The sequence below is a fragment of the Genypterus blacodes genome, unplaced genomic scaffold, assembly GCF_046128005.1.
Source record: "Genypterus blacodes isolate CSIRO-AG114 ecotype Tasmania unplaced genomic scaffold, CSIRO-AGI_Gbla_v1 ptg000055l_1, whole genome shotgun sequence".
NCBI classification, from domain to species: domain Eukaryota; kingdom Metazoa; phylum Chordata; class Actinopteri; order Ophidiiformes; family Ophidiidae; genus Genypterus; species Genypterus blacodes.
In genome coordinates, this window is record NW_027466867.1 from 6,307,054 (window position 1) to 6,323,914 (window position 16,861).

General features: G+C 41.5%; 3 protein-coding genes across 3 annotated transcripts; 1 reads left to right on the plus strand and 2 right to left on the minus strand.

The window, feature by feature from the left end:
• The first annotated feature begins 270 nt into the window (after nt 1-270).
• On the plus strand, nt 271-8,173 carry gucy2g (guanylate cyclase 2g). Its single transcript, XM_076151758.1, has 23 exons — nt 271-303; nt 1,201-1,449; nt 1,548-1,896; nt 2,058-2,182; nt 2,600-2,782; nt 2,875-3,019; nt 3,352-3,487; nt 3,612-3,715; nt 3,801-3,967; nt 4,218-4,364; nt 4,449-4,532; nt 4,722-4,820; nt 4,953-5,024; nt 5,174-5,342; nt 5,426-5,581; nt 5,963-6,140; nt 6,226-6,366; nt 6,707-6,899; nt 7,017-7,191; nt 7,312-7,410; nt 7,525-7,616; nt 7,697-7,807; nt 8,153-8,173. The coding sequence occupies exons 1-23, from the start codon at nt 271-273 to the stop codon at nt 8,171-8,173; spliced, it is 3,228 nt and encodes a 1,075-aa protein (XP_076007873.1).
• Nucleotides 8,174-8,797: 624 nt separating this feature from the next.
• tectb (tectorin beta) lies at nt 8,798-11,537 on the minus strand. Its single transcript, XM_076151474.1, has 9 exons — nt 11,471-11,537; nt 11,199-11,389; nt 10,522-10,673; nt 10,341-10,413; nt 10,055-10,158; nt 9,867-9,950; nt 9,611-9,773; nt 9,236-9,314; nt 8,798-8,871 (listed from the first exon to the last, which is right to left on the minus strand). Exons 1-9 carry the CDS (start codon nt 11,535-11,537, stop codon nt 8,798-8,800), a joined length of 987 nt encoding a protein of 328 aa, XP_076007589.1.
• A 2,118-nt stretch (nt 11,538-13,655) lies between these two features.
• On the minus strand, nt 13,656-14,624 carry LOC143001911 (dickkopf-related protein 3-like). Its single transcript, XM_076151759.1, has 4 exons — nt 14,472-14,624; nt 14,122-14,296; nt 13,829-14,036; nt 13,656-13,716 (listed from the first exon to the last, which is right to left on the minus strand). The coding sequence occupies exons 1-4, from the start codon at nt 14,622-14,624 to the stop codon at nt 13,656-13,658; spliced, it is 597 nt and encodes a 198-aa protein (XP_076007874.1).
• Between the last annotated feature and the right edge of the window lie 2,237 nt (nt 14,625-16,861).

Sequence of the window (16,861 nt, forward strand, 5' to 3'; positions counted from 1 at the left end):
ATAATCAACTTCTCAGGACAGAGGTGTTATCAGTGTGTGCAGGTTTAGAATGTGGTAAGAAAGATAAAAGGCTGGAGAGGGAAGTCATTTAGGTGCGAGGATGATACGTTGTGCAATCACTGTACTTTCAAAAAAACAAATCCAGAACTATACCAACTCCTAACTTCATTCATTTCATTTGGCCAGCAACATGAAGACAGATCATTTCCTTGGAGAAGCTGCAAAAATTACCTGGTGGATTAGCAGAGGTTGTTAGTGGTCAGGATTAGCATGGATCCCCAAGAGAAAGAGCAGCTGAAACCAGTAACGCCACTAATGTATGATCTGCCCACCTGTGTTCATTAGCACATTAAACTGCACACAGGTGTGAGCATGTTGTGCAGCGGGCAGGGCACAACCTGCCTTGTCTGCTCTTTACAGCTTTCCACCAACAGGTCGACTCCTCGGAGATCCATGACATGGCTGTTTTTTTCTCTTTTTTTTTTTTTGTTTATCTGCTACCCTCCAATTAAATCACACTCGAAATAAAATGGTTTACTTTTCTCTGTTTGTGTGAAGAAAGAGTGTGTGTATAGGTGTGTGTGAGTGTGTGTGTCCCTGAGATAAAATACGAAGGGAACTGATTGTCGTGACTTTGACCTGCTTTCCTTTAACAATCTAAAAAGCCTGAATCATCATTAAAAAAGTCGACCTAAGACAGAACGTCCATTATTGATGTTATTTTTGAGTATGAATAAATGTGAAGCAGACATCATTTTTACTGTATACCTTATACTGTATAATTTCTTTGTACTTTCTGTAGTAGATGCGATTTCATAGGGACGTTTTTGATGATACAAAAACATACTTTCGGTCTTCTTCATCAAACACAATAATGAACAAATATATAATACAAAATAAGAAGAGAATGGAGTCAAATGTAATAGAGAACACTGCAGAGATGTGATCTTAATGCATCCGTGTTCCTCCCACTTATATATTCTCCTCCCTAATCCTCTTTCCAGCATCACTAGGGAAGCTGAGTATTTAAGTCTCACAACGTGAGACTAAATCACACCTTCCACATCAAGCTCTTGCAGGATGAGATTGATGCCCTGTGTGGCGTACGCTTCTGGCATTAGCCAGATATTGGTGCTTGTCTTTAGGTTAAATGCTGCCGCTTTGATCAATAATAACACAAATGCACCAATTTCCCACAAGTTATTGATTGGCTTCCAGGCTCCTCGGAACATGTCGTTTCCATTCAGCGCTCTTCGACTGGGCGCTGCCTTACAGATAGCTGTGGAGAAAGTCAATACGAATCCCTCCTTTCTCGGGAATTACACTATGGAGTTTGTCTACACAGATTCTGATTGTAATCCCAAAACTTCTCTGCAACAATTCATCCACCAGGTGTGGAAACAGAAAGTGTCTGCGATCTTCGGTCCTGCTTGTCCTGAAGAAGCTGAGGTACGGAATGTTTTCAATGATGTGATGGGATGCTTGTTGTTGTCCTTTGTCATTTTCACTACTTACGCTCCTTTTCAAGATTATCTCTTGGTTTGCAGGTGACGGGTCTTATTGCATCTTCATGGAACATTCCGATGTTTAGTTTTGTCGGGCAATCCTCCAAAACAGACAACAGTGACATTTATGATTCCTACATCAAAGTTGTGCCCCCACTTAAAAGAAGTGCAGAAATCCTGATGAAGACCTTGGAGTTTTTTGGATGGAGTCATGTAGCTATGATTGGTGGAGGATTAGATTCAAACACTTGGGACAAGGTTGATGCTTTGTGGAAAATAGTGGAGGAGCCGCTGAAAGCCAATTTCAAATTAACTGCAGCAATTAAGTTTGACACCAGTGATCGACAGCTCATTTATCAAAACATTAAGTATATTGCTACAGTTGCCAGAGGTGAGGTATGATTTTTTGTGGTTTATGTTTGCAGTTTGTGATGATATTGATATTTGGCTCTTTGCAATGACGTGACCACATTCTTGCTCTAGTTTTGTCCTTGTTTCTCAATCTGTCAATTGTTTCCTTCGATCCCGTGAACGATCCTCTGACCCCCCCAGTGATTGTGGTGTTAACAAATAGTGAGGACTCAATGGGTCTGATGCTAGAGGCTGAGCGACAGGGCCTAATGAATGGGGAGTATGTGTTCTTCCTGGTGCAACATTTTGAGGTCAGTGGCACTGTGGTGAGTATAAGATTTACAAATTAAAACTGAGTTTGCTTGTTCTTTTCTGGAAGGTCAAACAAGAAACCCTGACAAGAGGTCAGAAATTGGAGATCAAGTGAGATTTGACAGAGGTTCTTGTTATAACATACATTCTAGCTGGGAAGTTGAAAAATTGTCTCAGCACATTTCATCAAACATTTTATTCAGACATACCTGCAATTTCAAAACATTGCAGCACTTTCTTGTCAAAAATAGATTTTTTGGTTTCTGCAAATTGTATTTTGTTTCTTCAGTGGTAGTTTCTCCTAATAATAATAACTAACAATGCACATTCATACAATCCAAAGAGAGCTAAGCTATAATTAATGAACTCATATCATATATGCACAGTTCCTTACTAACTTGTGTGTTATGTCCATGTTTGTGTCTGAGCAGGATAACCTGTGGAAATATGCAATTAACAACAGGCTAAACCAGGCCGCCATAAGGGCCTTTGAAATGGCCTTTATCATTGGACAGAAAACCTACGATGGCTATGAGTATTATGACTTTTTTGAGCAAGTTTTTCAAAAACTGAGAGGCCTGCCATTTCAGAGCAACCTGACATCTGAAAAAGAGGTAAAACCACATTTGAAAAAGTAACCAAAGTGCATTATACACACCTGTCATGTCGTCCTTATATGTACACTTTGTTGTTGCTGTTATTCCAGGTTAGCCCGTATGCAGCCTATCTGCACGATGCTGTGCTCCTTTACGCAATGGGGCTGAAGGAGGTTCTCAAAGACGGACAAGACCCTCAAGATGGACGACAGGTTCTGAAGAGATTAAAAGATAAAAACAACATTCGATTTTATGGTAGCTAACTCTATTTTACAAATGCATGATTCATATGTCTCACTAAAATACAATGAAATATGCTTCCTGGAATTGTTAATGTTACATTACAATGCCTTGTGGAGGTAATTGCTGCACCTGATCTGACGTCTGTGCAGAGCCTAAATAGCTCAGCGTTTGCCACTGTAAATTCTGAGCTTTTGCATAACACTAACTAAGCAGACACAACTTTGACATTGACAATTCAGTGTTTTGGTCTTTGATCGTACTTCTTAGTTCCACAACTGATGCAGCAAAATGTTACAGCATCTTTCCCAAAAACAGTGTAACATAATAACGTTCTCTCATTCCAGGAGCCTCTGGATTAGTCCACTTTGATGACGAGGGAGAGAGAAACGTGGACTATTCCATTTATGACTTACAGCATTTAGCAGATACCACAAAGTTTGTGCCCATCCTACATTTTGACAGTCACACTAAAGGAATCCGGTAACACTCACAGTTATGGATCCCAAATATTTTCCAGGATTAAAAAATAACATAGAAATCTACAGATGGGACACGTTTTCTATTACTAAATACAAAAACATTGTTATTTAATCTTTCATTTCAGGCCAACACTTATGTTTTCATCTGTGGTGTGGCCCAAAGGAAAACCACCATCTGATAACCCAGAATGTGGATTCAACAATGAGCTCTGTGACTGGCTAATGAATGGTAAAGTATCACCTATGATAATATTCCACGGCCATTTGTTGAATAGTTGTTTATATTCCTAAACTACTGTCTTCTATCATGACAGACATCACCCTGCTGGCTATGCTAGTGAGCTTCCCTGTCATCGGTGTACTGGCAGTCTTCTGCATTGGGATCCTGGTCCTGCAAAAATTACGACTACAGGACAGACTTGACGATTCCTGCTGGTGGCTGATCTGCTACAGTGATGTCACCATCATCAGGGAGCTTGCAGTATGAGCAGTTTTTTGGTTTAACACCGGCACCGACAAGTGCGCCAGTGCCGATGCCGGAGCCGGTGCCGACTCCAGAGTGTGTGTGTATGTGTGCAGGCACACTTACAGTGGGCGCCGGCACTCAAAACCGGGAACCCCCTGAAACCTCTGGTTACAGCTGAAAAACATGATCTATAAAAGGGGGGCGCAAAAGAAAAAGTTTGAGAACCACTGGTCTAATATGACATCGTTTGTTGTGTTACTTCCAGGGAATGAGGGCCGTGTCTCTGAGCACCACAGCCAGTAAAAGTGGCAGTGGCTCAGGAGGCTCTGAGTCCAATTTGTCCAACGCCAGTTATGACCTGAGGGACAAAGCAGGGAAAGAACATGTCTTCACCACTATCGGACTCTTCCAGGTGCCTGTTTCATTCACAATTCTGAATTTGTATGGTGCAGAATATCTCACCTCTGTGGCTAATTCACGTTTTAATTCCATCTAGGGGAATCAAGTTGCCGTCAGGTACCTCAAGAACAACATTGCCAGTAATATTCAGAAACCTTCCATCATCGCAGAGTTCAATACGGTAATGTTCCTCATGTTGTACTTGTTCGGTACTATTTTCTATATTATTATTTGATGATATGATGATCAGAGATGTGTTCTTGTTCTAATGGACCAAGCAACTACATTGTTCAAGAACCATCAGTCACATTCAGTGTATTGTGTTTGCATATGTAATGTGTGCCTAACCATTTTCAACTTTTTAAGACAGATGAAAGAAATGAAGCATGAGAACTTGGTGCAGTTCTTTGGAGTCTGTGTCGAGCCACCTTGTCTCATCGTGCAGCATTGCAAGAAAGGGAGCCTGAAGGTTGTTGTGTTCCCGGAAACTCATGCTCATATTGAAAATGATCACAGCGACGTATTGGTGCTATACTCAGATACAGGTTTAAAGCTTTGACTTCCAAATATTGTTGACTTTTGGGTTGTTTTTGCCCTGCAGGATGTTCTCAAGGCTTCTGATGTGGAGCTGGATTGGATGTTTAAACTGTCATTTGCTTATGACATTGTCAATGTGAGTCCTGGAAACACTCAAATGCTCTCTCAAAAAATGTAATTAGATTGGACACAATTAAACAAAATGTGGTTATACTCCAGGGCTAATCTTTTACAAATATAGTGTCTGACCTCTTTATGATTTAAACCCTTTCACTCATGTTCCAGGGAATGGAGTTCATTCACAAGAGCACCCTGAAATCTCACGGGAATCTGAGGCCCAGCACGTGTCTAGTGGATAGTCGACTCCAGATTAAACTCTCTGGGTTCGGACTGTGGGAGTTTAAACAAGGGACCAAAAACAAGATCCTCATACTAGACAATGTCAATTATGAAGGTCAGTGAGTGGATTCAATCTGCTGTCTTCCTGCTGTTTAGTGACAACATCCCAAGGTAATACTTTTGGTACCTGTGTTGTAGACTTGTACTGGACAGCCCCAGAGCTTCTGAGACAGGTCAATCTCCCATTCAATGGAACACAAAAGGGCGATGTCTTCAGCTTTTCTATGATCATGTGGGAGCTCATGTACAATTCTCGGTCGGGCCCATACCAAGACATCAACCTGGAACCAAAAGGTTTGCAAGATGGGGTTCACTAATGTTATCACTGCCATCTTATCCTTTTGGTAGGAGCTTCTGACAGCATGCAGTGGGAAACACAACAGATAGTCACAACATTTACACATTTACTCCATATACACACACAGAAACAGAGAAAGGGCAGGTTCCTGAGTTCCACAGTGTAAAGTCTAAACAAATCAGTATTTATCTTTATATGATATCACCTAACGCTCATTTCCATTAGCTGTTATCATTCAATAGATAAGAAAATTACCAGAGATTTTATCATTGCATTTCCAACAGTCAAGCTGCAATACTCGATTTATGACCACTAGATGGCATAAAGGATTCCAAAGAAGTAAGTTCAGACATTCAGCATTTGCCACATGTTTGCAGAGATCATCATGCAGCTGCGGACGCCTTACCAAGGGGAGCCGCTCCGACCTGTGCTGGCTGAGCAGGTCTGTGACGACAACATCAACACACTGCTGAAGGCCTGCTGGAATGAAAACCCTGACCACCGACCACCATTCGGGTCCATACGGAGACAGCTGAAGGACACCAGCCCGGACAGGTAGGGCAGTGATGGAATATGGTGACACACATTTAAGTAAAAATCGCCTAATTTTGAACAGTTGATTGGGTTTTTGCTTTGGCAGTCATGCAAATATACTGGACAACATGGTGGAAAAGTTGGAGAAATATGCAAATCACTTGGAGGAGGTGGTGGAAGAGAGGACCAATCAGCTCACAGCAGAGAAGACCCGCGCAGACAAGCTTCTGTCCAGTATGTTACCAAGGTAATGGATGCATTTGAATTTTTAGCAGCTTTTATTTATATTCAAATCACATAAATAAATCAACATGAAAGGGATAAGCCTTGTTTTTAGACAGCAACTCCCATAATTCCAAGCTAAACGCCACTGTCACAGCTAGGTGATGTCACTTGTTGACATACAAACAAAGAAAAGTAGCCACCAAGATTCAACCCACTGAGTCTAAATATAAAAATGAATAAATAGAAACTTAAAATACAATCCTTTTTGCCTTCTCCAGCGGGTGAGTGTCATCACTTGTGCGGGCCTCCATTGATTGTAAACCATGTTTACCATATTTGTGCTCTCTTTCCTTTGGTCAAAGTTACATTGCAGATGAGCTGATGGCAGGGAAGTCAGTGGAGCCATGTAGCTACGACATGGTGACCATCTTCTTCTCTGACATCGTTGGCTTCACCTCTATGTGCTCCCTGAGCTCCGCCATGGAGGTGGTAAACTTCCTCAATGACCTCTACTCCCTCTTTGACGACATCATCAAGATGTACGATGTCTACAAAGTATGTGGACGCTCACTTAATGACTTATGGCAGAATTCTTGAGAATGTTTTACAGCTCACTGACTTGCAGACCTCAAAACTCACTATTGAAGCTTTTTCCCCTTTGTACTTAATAAGGTGGAAACCATTGGGGATGCCTATATGGTAGCGAGCGGTCTACCCATCAGCAATGGCAATCAACATGCTGTTGAGATCTCCACAATGGCTCTGCATTTCCTGTCTGCAATCAAGGTCTTCAAAATCCGCCATATGCCCATGGAGGCTCTAGCTATTCGCATTGGGATACACTCAGGTAAGCAAGAGACGCTGCGCACATACACTAAATCCTCAATTTAAGCCCCAAAGGGTTTAAAAAAGCTGTAACATACTCATAAATACATACTTTCATAACTAGCATGCTTTGAACTTCCAGGTCCAGTGGTTGCTGGAGTTGTAGGGACCACAATGCCTCGCTACTGTCTCTTTGGTGACACGGTGAACACGGCTTCTCGGATGGAAAGTAACAGTTTACGTGGGTGAACTCATACATTTAGAAGTGCTTTAGATGATTTGTATTAAACACAAATGCATGAAAGGAATGAGCAAGTATCTACATTAAGCTGATGTCATTGTGTGTTTTGCACAGCCCTGAAGATTCACATCTCTCAGGGCACTGCTGATATTCTTGTCCAGGTCGGATCATTTGAGATGGAGGAAAGAGGGGAAATTGAAATGAAGGTGAGTGAAGAAATTATGTTTTATTTGCAGTAAAATGCACAATATACACTACATGCTTTTACTTTGTTTGTTTGTGACAGGGTAAAGGGTATCAAAAGACCTACTGGCTGCTGAGCAGGGACAGATTTAACCCCCCTCCTCCTGTTGTTCACAGCCCCCATCCACCTGAATGTTTTAAAGCAACAACAGAGGTAAAGTAGTTTCTTCGTCACAGCTTTCACAATGGCTGATTTTGAACAAATGTAATGGTATGAACCCGCTTGGTATTTTTCCAATTTCTCCCTAAGATCAAACCCAAAATATCCCGTGTTGCTGAGAAAAAATCCCATAAACCTTTGAACAAAGGTCACGCAACAAGCGCCCTGATGACATCAGTGAACATTTGAAGAAGTACTGTTATTCTGAGCACATTTGGCAGAAATCACACACTTTTACAGATAATATCTGAAGTTACAGACTAGACCAGACTAGATATCATGGATTTACAACATACAGCATACTTTTAAAACTCATGATGGGTTCTTTCTCTATGGCAGTTGTTCTACATAGATACATAGACTCACAAAATCTCTGATGTGTCACAATAAAACGTAAATCAGTGGTTTTGAAATGTTTTCTTTGTGTTTTTTAATTAATGCTGCTGTTTCGGAGGTTTGATTAAGGTTCTACAGTTTTCTCGTAATACAGTATGGCTGGAGGGCGTTGGGGTTATCAGATATGACAGAGAGCAATCGTTTTGGATTTTCAATTCCACAGTACTGTGCAATAAAAATTGTAAATCACATATTGAGAATGAATATATTGTTCTAATACAATAAGTTTGACCTACCAGTTTATTGTTTTAGGTGTTGTCATGTTGAGGGTCTAAATTTCATTGCAAATTAATTTTAACAACACCCTTCTTGAATTGTTACACATAATATAAAGCAAGAGGGACTAAATGTTTGTTTTCAAGAAATCTTTATTGCAGACTTCAGTGACATAATGTACACACTGTTAACTAGGTGTCCCACACACAGTGGAACAGCATCACTGCAAGAAATGTGCTAATTACAAATTTATATTAGTGCTGAATGAGCTCATGGAGGAGGAGTGTATCATACGCTTCCTGAGTCCAAGGTGACACTCCCCTCTGTGTGTTTGTGTGTTTGTGTGTGTGTGTGTGTGTGTGTGTGTGTGTGCTACATTCTCGATCCATTTATAAAACCACAGCATGTGTTTATCATGACCAGCAACAGAATGAATACTGATGTGCCTAGAAAAGACAACCATAATACAAACATACATTACAATATAAATCAGACCATACATACTTATTGATATGTATGTATAAGTAATCTGTATTTTATGCAAATTTTGTATTAATCGTCACTACTATATCAAATGTGTTTACCTGCTATGTGTCCATGGTTGGGGGACCCATTAACTGCACAGTGACACAAATAGAGCATACAGAAGAAATTTTAAAAAACAGCATTTAGCAGTTGACTACAGTCTTTGAATTTTTTCGGGGAAAAAGAATGCAAAGCTCTATTTTAAAGGTAGTCATGGGAAATTCGAGCTCAACTTCAGCTCAATATGTATGTGTAACTGAGGGCAGCTTTTTGTGCTTACTGTACCTTTAATTTGAAACTCAGCAGTGAGGACTCCCCCGATCAGCTCAGGCTCGGCGGACAGACTCCTGGCCGAGCAGGGGCTCTGCAGAGGAAGACAGGAGAGAAGAAAACAACAACAGAAGGGACATGAGTCTGGATCGAGGCCAGAGCAAAATCATGGAGACCATCACCTTCTCTTTCCTTCAGAGTGACGTACAAGTTTTCAACCAGAGAAGAAGAAAAGGATCAAAACTGAGCAAGCGTCACAGCTGGAAACACAAACCTTATGTCTGTTGTGTATAAACGTGATGGTTATGGATGAAATACATTGAATCTTGAACCTTGAAATGGAATCGACCAACCAATAGTGTCTATATTACAAGAATGTGTCCTACTCACTGGCTGACAGTTGAGCCTTTCTCCATCACAAATGTGGACCTCACAGTGAAGCCACACAGTGGAGACCTTCTCCAGTCGCTGGAAGCGGAATGAATTGAATTTGAACAAGGAGCGACTATCTTTGGCGTTCTCAAATATAGTCACAGTGTTATCAGATGGGCAGCTGTTGGAAAAAAGACAGTGATTTTATTTTTTAATTCACCAAACCAGTGGAAGTATAAATGTAATATCTGAATGTAACTTCATGTTGAACTACCTGTTAATGATGAGGCTCCACCTTTTCTTGTCTGTTGAGTATGGAGTGGGAGTGGCCCAGCAGTTGTTGATTACAACTTTGAATCTGAGAGGTAGATTAAAAATAAGTGTCAGTAATCTACGAGAAATACAACATGTCCTATGTGAAACCCTGAGGGAAATAAAGGAATCTAGTATCATTGAATTTACCTGTTACTGAGACCTTTTGCTTCAATGCCAATAAAGACTTCAGAGCCAATCTCAGAAGTGTCAATCACATAGGGAGCATCTTTGGCATACAGGAATTTAGAATTCTATAAAAAGGAGTGTATTTTTCAGTTTGAATGCCATCATCACATGCAACTCTACACATACACCAAGTTAATATTGATAATAGTTATTTATCCAGACATTATCCTGCATCGTGGCTTTAATTCAGCTAAGCATGTGAAAAGGCATCCACTGGAGAAAGGAAAATCTGTAAGCAGGTACTCACCGTGAACACATTCAAAGACAACTGTGATCTAAAAGTGCCTAAACTCCCGTTGTTGACATAAACTGTTGCCACTCTGGAAAAAGTAGAGGATTTAGTAAAAACGCTGCAAGTCATTGGGTTAGAATGCACAAATTCTCAACACTGTAACTATGACCAGCTGGTGTCCTTGGCGGATGCTCACCTTTGGCTGAAGACGGCGTTATTTACAAGGTAGGCTGCTCGGTACATGCAGCTAAAGGTATAGTTGACTGGCTGGTTTCTAACTGTAAGTGAAGTATCGTTGGACACAATGGAATTATAGAAGATGTACTTGGGGTCTTTGCCAGGCATGTACTGTGAAGGAAAACAAAGAGGTTGACTACTGCACTACAAAATCAGACATTTAGTCTTGTTTTGAGATGTTTGGGTTTCGACCAAAGCAGAGAATCTTGTCTGTTTTTAATCGTACAAACATTAAAATGCCCAAATATCTATTTTAAAATAGAAAAAGCCTATTCCAGGACTTAGGCTAATGTGAAAAAGTCTTAACAGGTGAAGAAAATAGTTCATTGATTGCTGGTTTTATAAATTGGTTCATTCAGAAACACCCAATTTGAGAAATTAACTCCCTAAAATGTGATACATGAAGAGATTGATATTCCAGTTTCAAGCACAATTACTTTGATTTTAAAGATTTTGCTGAATATGAAGCTACACAAGCTTTAACCAAATAGTTTATTATTCATTTGGAGGTCAGAGAGTGTTTTGCTGTGCAGATAGTTTCTAGAAATGTTATCAAGCTATTTTCTTTGTTACTGGAGGATTTCGTTTTTGCTATTGATCTCACAGTTACATGAAAGCCTGTGACACTCAGCTCACCTCAGACTGTGTGCCGCAGTAAGAGTGGTTTTTGGGTGTTAGATCTGGGATGATGAAGCGGAAATAACCTATGCTGTGTATTCCTGTGTAACAGACCCCACCCAAGGATAGCTGCTCTATCTCCCAGCCATAAGGACACTCAGGAACATTCGCAATAATGGCGTTGGGGAAGCATGACACCATGACATAATCTGAAGAAAGATGAAAACACAAACTTAAGAAATGGTGCATGTTATATATAAATACATTATATACGAATAGTGCTGCATTACCTGCTTTTTGGGGAGAACATGTCCATGCAACAGGCAACAGCACTAATAATGCACCAATAGAGGCCATTATTTGATGCTGCAGAGGAATGAAAGCATTTTGCATTATGAGTAGGTGTAAGGATGATAGACTTTGGTGTTTATGTGTTATAAAAAAGACTCACCTGTGGGGGAGCTTGGCTAGTTTGGTGTCAGAGGATCTTCATGGCTTTTCAGCAGTTTACCAGCATCAGTGACTCTATAACTAACATCTTGACAGATTCATGAAGCATTTTATACTTTCACAGGTAAGGGGAGCTCGACTTCTCCAGGTCCCCCGTCTCCAGTTTTCCCCTTGGCAGTGTAAGCTTGAGAGCTCTATTGTGGGGCTGCTGACAAAAGCTCTCTGTGCTGCTCACACATTGACTTTCAAATGACAAAAGTCTCATGGGATTAGCACTCACCATACTGACTCACCATTTCTAGAAATGTGCAGGAATCAAATTTGGCAATTTCAACACATAGGTACAACATAATGCAGTTATGTCTCTTCAGTGTGGCAAAGGAAGCAGAAGGTCAGAGCTGACATCAGGGATTCATTTGCTGAGTAACTTGCAGAATTGTGCCAACAAAGGAAATTATGTTTTCATCCCTGCAATGACAAGATAAGGTAGAGAAAGGTAACAAAAATAGACTTGGCGTGATCAAACATCTCAGCATCAGTTGTTACTACGTTTTCCTATTCAATGCGAGGCATGTGAGGCAAAGACAAAGATTCAAAGTCCTGCTCACTCTTTGTCCTCTTAGCAAATCCTTCAGGAACAGAACCCCATTTCAGCAGCCAAACAGTGCAGACATGTATGGATGTCTTTAAAATGTGATGGTGGATCAGATAAGAGCAGGCTTACACTAGTAACTAGTGTTCTTAAGTAGAGATGATAGGCCTCTGTCTTTGAGCATTCACTCAGCAGTGTAAGGTTTCAGGCAGTCTTGTGCTATTAGATACCCTTTTGTCTGCAGTGTAGATATCCTTGCTTATGTGTGTGTGACAGGTGTGTCCTCATTGACCCTTTTACTTAATCATATTTGTTTATCATCTTGCCTAAAGCCTTATTTACATGACATGAGTATGAGCTTCCTGCCACAGGCGGGTTCATTTTGGCTGGAGTAGTGCAGATTACTTCTGATAACGATTCATGAGCTCAGTTTGCTGCTGAGCCTTGAATCAGCTAAATGCATTCAGTCTCAGTTTGAATTCAAAATCAGCACAGTCAGATATGATCACCAATGTGCCATTAAAGTTTTAAATCCTTGTTGTTAACATGCAGTGCCATTCAGCCTTTCAATAAAAGGCCTCCTTGCAAAGACTAAACGATAATAGGAGTAAGACGATAGCAAAGAGGTGAGACACAAATGTCCTTCACAGAACAATAACATGTCCTTCACTGGATTTGCATCTGAATGGTCCAACAGGGGAGTTTGTAAGGTTTGGTCCGAGGGAGATACCAATCTGAGAATAAGTCAGGGGAGAGCTAACATTACAGCAACAACTGGGAGCTGCAAGGTTCCACCATGTTATGTTACCGTGTCCTGCAATTCGTGAAATCAAGGATGTCTTTGATGATACACGCTCAGTGAATCTGTGCCTGCCTGCATGTGTGTGTGTGTGTGTGTGTGTGTGTGTGTGTGTGTGTGTGTGTGTGTGTGTGTGTGTGTGTGTGTGCGCGTGCGTGCGTGCGTGTTCAGTTCATTTAAAAATCCCATCATGCAAAATCTTCCCCAATCAGAAATGTTGAAATATTCATATGTTTAAAGAAAGCAATTCATTAAGTATCTTTACATAACAATTGATGGAATTTGGGCTTTTCTCATTGCAATCATTGTTTGAAACCTGAATCGCCTGAATTTTCACCAGCAGAGAGCAGCAAAGTCTTTTTCTTCTATATCTATGAACAACTGACACCTTTAACATGAAGTCACCGTCAAAGGTTTGCCTCTTTATTCGTTTATAGATATAATCTACCAACACTATAACGCATGACGGGGATTACAATGAGACACCATGAATTTGAACACAGTTACATAGTGCTTTTGTCAAAATCAAATTAAACAATGAAAAAGCCTTGATGCAAGCCTGAGACATATTAATAGAGTTTTCCTAATATACAATTAACATATTTACACAATAAATACTTTTAGGATCGGGGCATCAGGACTTGGACACCTGACAGGTCCAACTTGTGCGATCAGGCTGATAAATAAAATCCCTCCTGGAAGACAAAACAGAAGAGGTTCATCAGCACATTATTATCATAAATTCACATTCTGCCTTCTTTACAAGCTAATCAGTGGTCTTCTGTTGTCCTTAGGTGCTCTACTTACTCTCTCCAGTGGGGTGGTGGCTCACTTTCTCCACGACACAGCAGCCCCTCATCACATGGGCAGATCTGGTTGATACTGAACGCCAGGCCGCCATCAGGCACATAGCAACTGTCGCCATGCATCAGGCGTCTCTTGCACACCTGCTCACCATGGTGTCGGGCGCAACACATGGATGCCCCGCAGTCCCTGTCCACTTTACACCTGGCACCTGGATGAAAGAATCTCTGCTTTAGTTCCGGGGTTTTAATCTTCAAACTAAACTGGAGATTTGAGATTTGACACACAATTCTTACCCTCTTGTCCGTTGGGGATGCTGCGGTGGCATTTCCCAAACATGCAGCTGAGTCCACGGACACACTGCGCGTCCTTCCGACAGTAGTGGCCCTCCCCTTGTAGAGGAACACACAGGCCAAAGTGGCGATCGCATGAGAAACCGCGCCCACAGGCCCTGTCATGGTCACACACACCCTGGAGGAAAGAGGGGCATATTATAAAACTGTGCCTCAGTCTAACACACTGAAAGACTCTATTTACACTATTAAGACTCCATAGAGTCGAAATATGAATTTGGACAATAAATCTTTTGCCTTTTGTTTCTTGACTTGCTCTAATTCTCTCCAACTCTGAGAATTAAAAATCTTACCGTGGCTGCTTTGGCTGCGGCAGTGCTCTCCCTTCGTGCCTTCAGTCCTTCCTTTGGGGGGCTGTGGGGCATATTGAGCATCCAGGCCCATATACGAGCATCAGCCCAGGAGACGCATAGACCCAGACAGACCAGCCACAGATTCCCCAACATCTCCACACAGAAACAAGTGAGCCGAAAGTTAAATAAGGAATCAAGACTCTGTTTCTATGATCACACACACAAATGCAGTTGTCGTAAACAGATCTAGAAGTCCATTTCAGTGTGGATCATCAGGACTGAAGGGTATCATGAGGTGACAGTGGTCGCCTCCTCTTCCACTGTGGTGACTTTTATAGGTCACCACAGCTCGACACCCCCCCTGCCAGGCTGTTTGTCCAAGCAACAGGGTAGGAGGAGACAATTAGTAGTTAATGGATTAACTAAATTGCTCAAGTCACCCCCTGCAGCCAGAAAATAGTGGCAAAACGACCAGCCGTGGAGCAGGGGAGAGGAAAGAGGGGAGATAGGACGGGAGGGGAGAACAACGGTGGGCTGACAACAGTTTCACACAATAGAGCCAAGACGAGCATCTGTGTTATTATCTCGACTAGACAAAAGCAGATAAATACAAGACATGTTTCACTGGTCACTGAGTGACAGGGAAGTCTGGGCCACTGTGTGCCCCGGCCCCAAACACAAGACAAACACTCCAGGCCCCAACCTCCATGTTCCTACCCTATCCCACTCCAGACCCCACGCTGAGAGCAATTTGCAGAAGTGCTCTCTGCAGACGACCCCATGATCTCATTAAATGTAATTAACATCAGCGATTTGTTCTCTGGGGCGGGGGACTGGGGGGGGGAGTAGAGGGGGAACAACCCCTCTAACTCCAGCGCTGGTTGACGTTTTCTGGAATATTTGTTTTGGGCCACAAGGACCCACATACACACGCACAACCACATAACGTATCAGCTGTCAAGTGTTGAGTGCATCACTGGGCTCCTCCAAGATTTACTCAACAGTACAAAACACACCCTAGATGGAAAAGAACTCGGTGAGCTGTGCGATATTGGAAATAAACATTAAGACACTCCAGTACAGATAGTAGATCTTGTCTCTTGTGATTGTGTGGTTTCTATGAGGTCAAATGTTTGGAAATATCACATCAGTATCGCTTCAAAAGAAACGTTGTTTTGCTGAAATGAGGTATCGTCCCAGTGTCTCCTCTGCCTCTGCTCTCAGATATGAATTTGTTTGGAAGTGACCTTTAAAGCGTGTAAAACCCTCTTCCTCTCTGAATTGGACTTTCTGCATTGTTATGCTTATTCTCACAGGCAAAACATGTAATCTATGGCATCCGTTACAGCTGTGGTGCCATCTGGAAAGAGTCCCGACTTCACATCTGCCCCATTTTGGGTGTACTTTCTCTCTTTTTTTTGCGGTATATTCAAGTTCACAATAAGGCTACATGAATCGTGTTCCCACTCTATGCCCAGATTCTCAACAGTGACCTCGTCTTGGCTGGTCATGGATGTGACTGTGGTTAATGAGCCTGTTTTTGGCTATTTAGCGTTGAATGGAGAACTTGTAAATCCTCCGCCTGGCAATGCAACAGGACTCAACAGTGTTTATGTTTCAGCTTTCTCCCGAGCCCAGTTGGAACCTGGGAGCGGCTGCACTATAAGACTAAAAAGTAGATTTTGCGGTTGAAGTATTAACCATCATAAAATGGAAAAATTGACATAAAGCTATAAAGTACCATTATATCCTTGTGATGTATTGTGTGTTTGATAGAATATTTAACGGACAAAGTACATTCCATTTCCAGTGGATGGTTGCTTGGATGACGAAAATAATATTTTTTTAAGGATATGACATCACACCCACGCAGCACAATAATCCATAATAGAGAAGCAAAAACAACCACCTGCTGTCCTTAACTACGCATACAGCCAAGGTGGAAATATAAAAATCATTATCACTTTATTCAAGCTGAGACAACTTCAAATTTATGGCCTTGTGGATAATATTCTTACTACCTTCTACATTTACACAGTCTGGAAACCCAAAGCCCCAGGCAGCCATTAGACCTGCTCCTCCCTCTTCATTCAGTCATCACTTACAGCCGTTATCATTAATAATGATCGCAATGGAGATTTCCAATGGTTAAAGGGAGATGGGTGGTCAAACTGAGTTGCATCAGCTCTCCGGGCTGAACTTTTATGGGAAGATCGAGTCATCGTTTCTGTTATATTTGTTGTTAAGTCAAACACGAGTCTTGCCTACATCAGCAACAGTCAGTATTTTTCACTCAGGCTGAAATAGCTGGGTAATTGTTTGCAATTTACATATTCTTAGTGGCAGACAGGCAGCGCAGATTGGTTGCGTAGATATCACAGGTCTCAGCT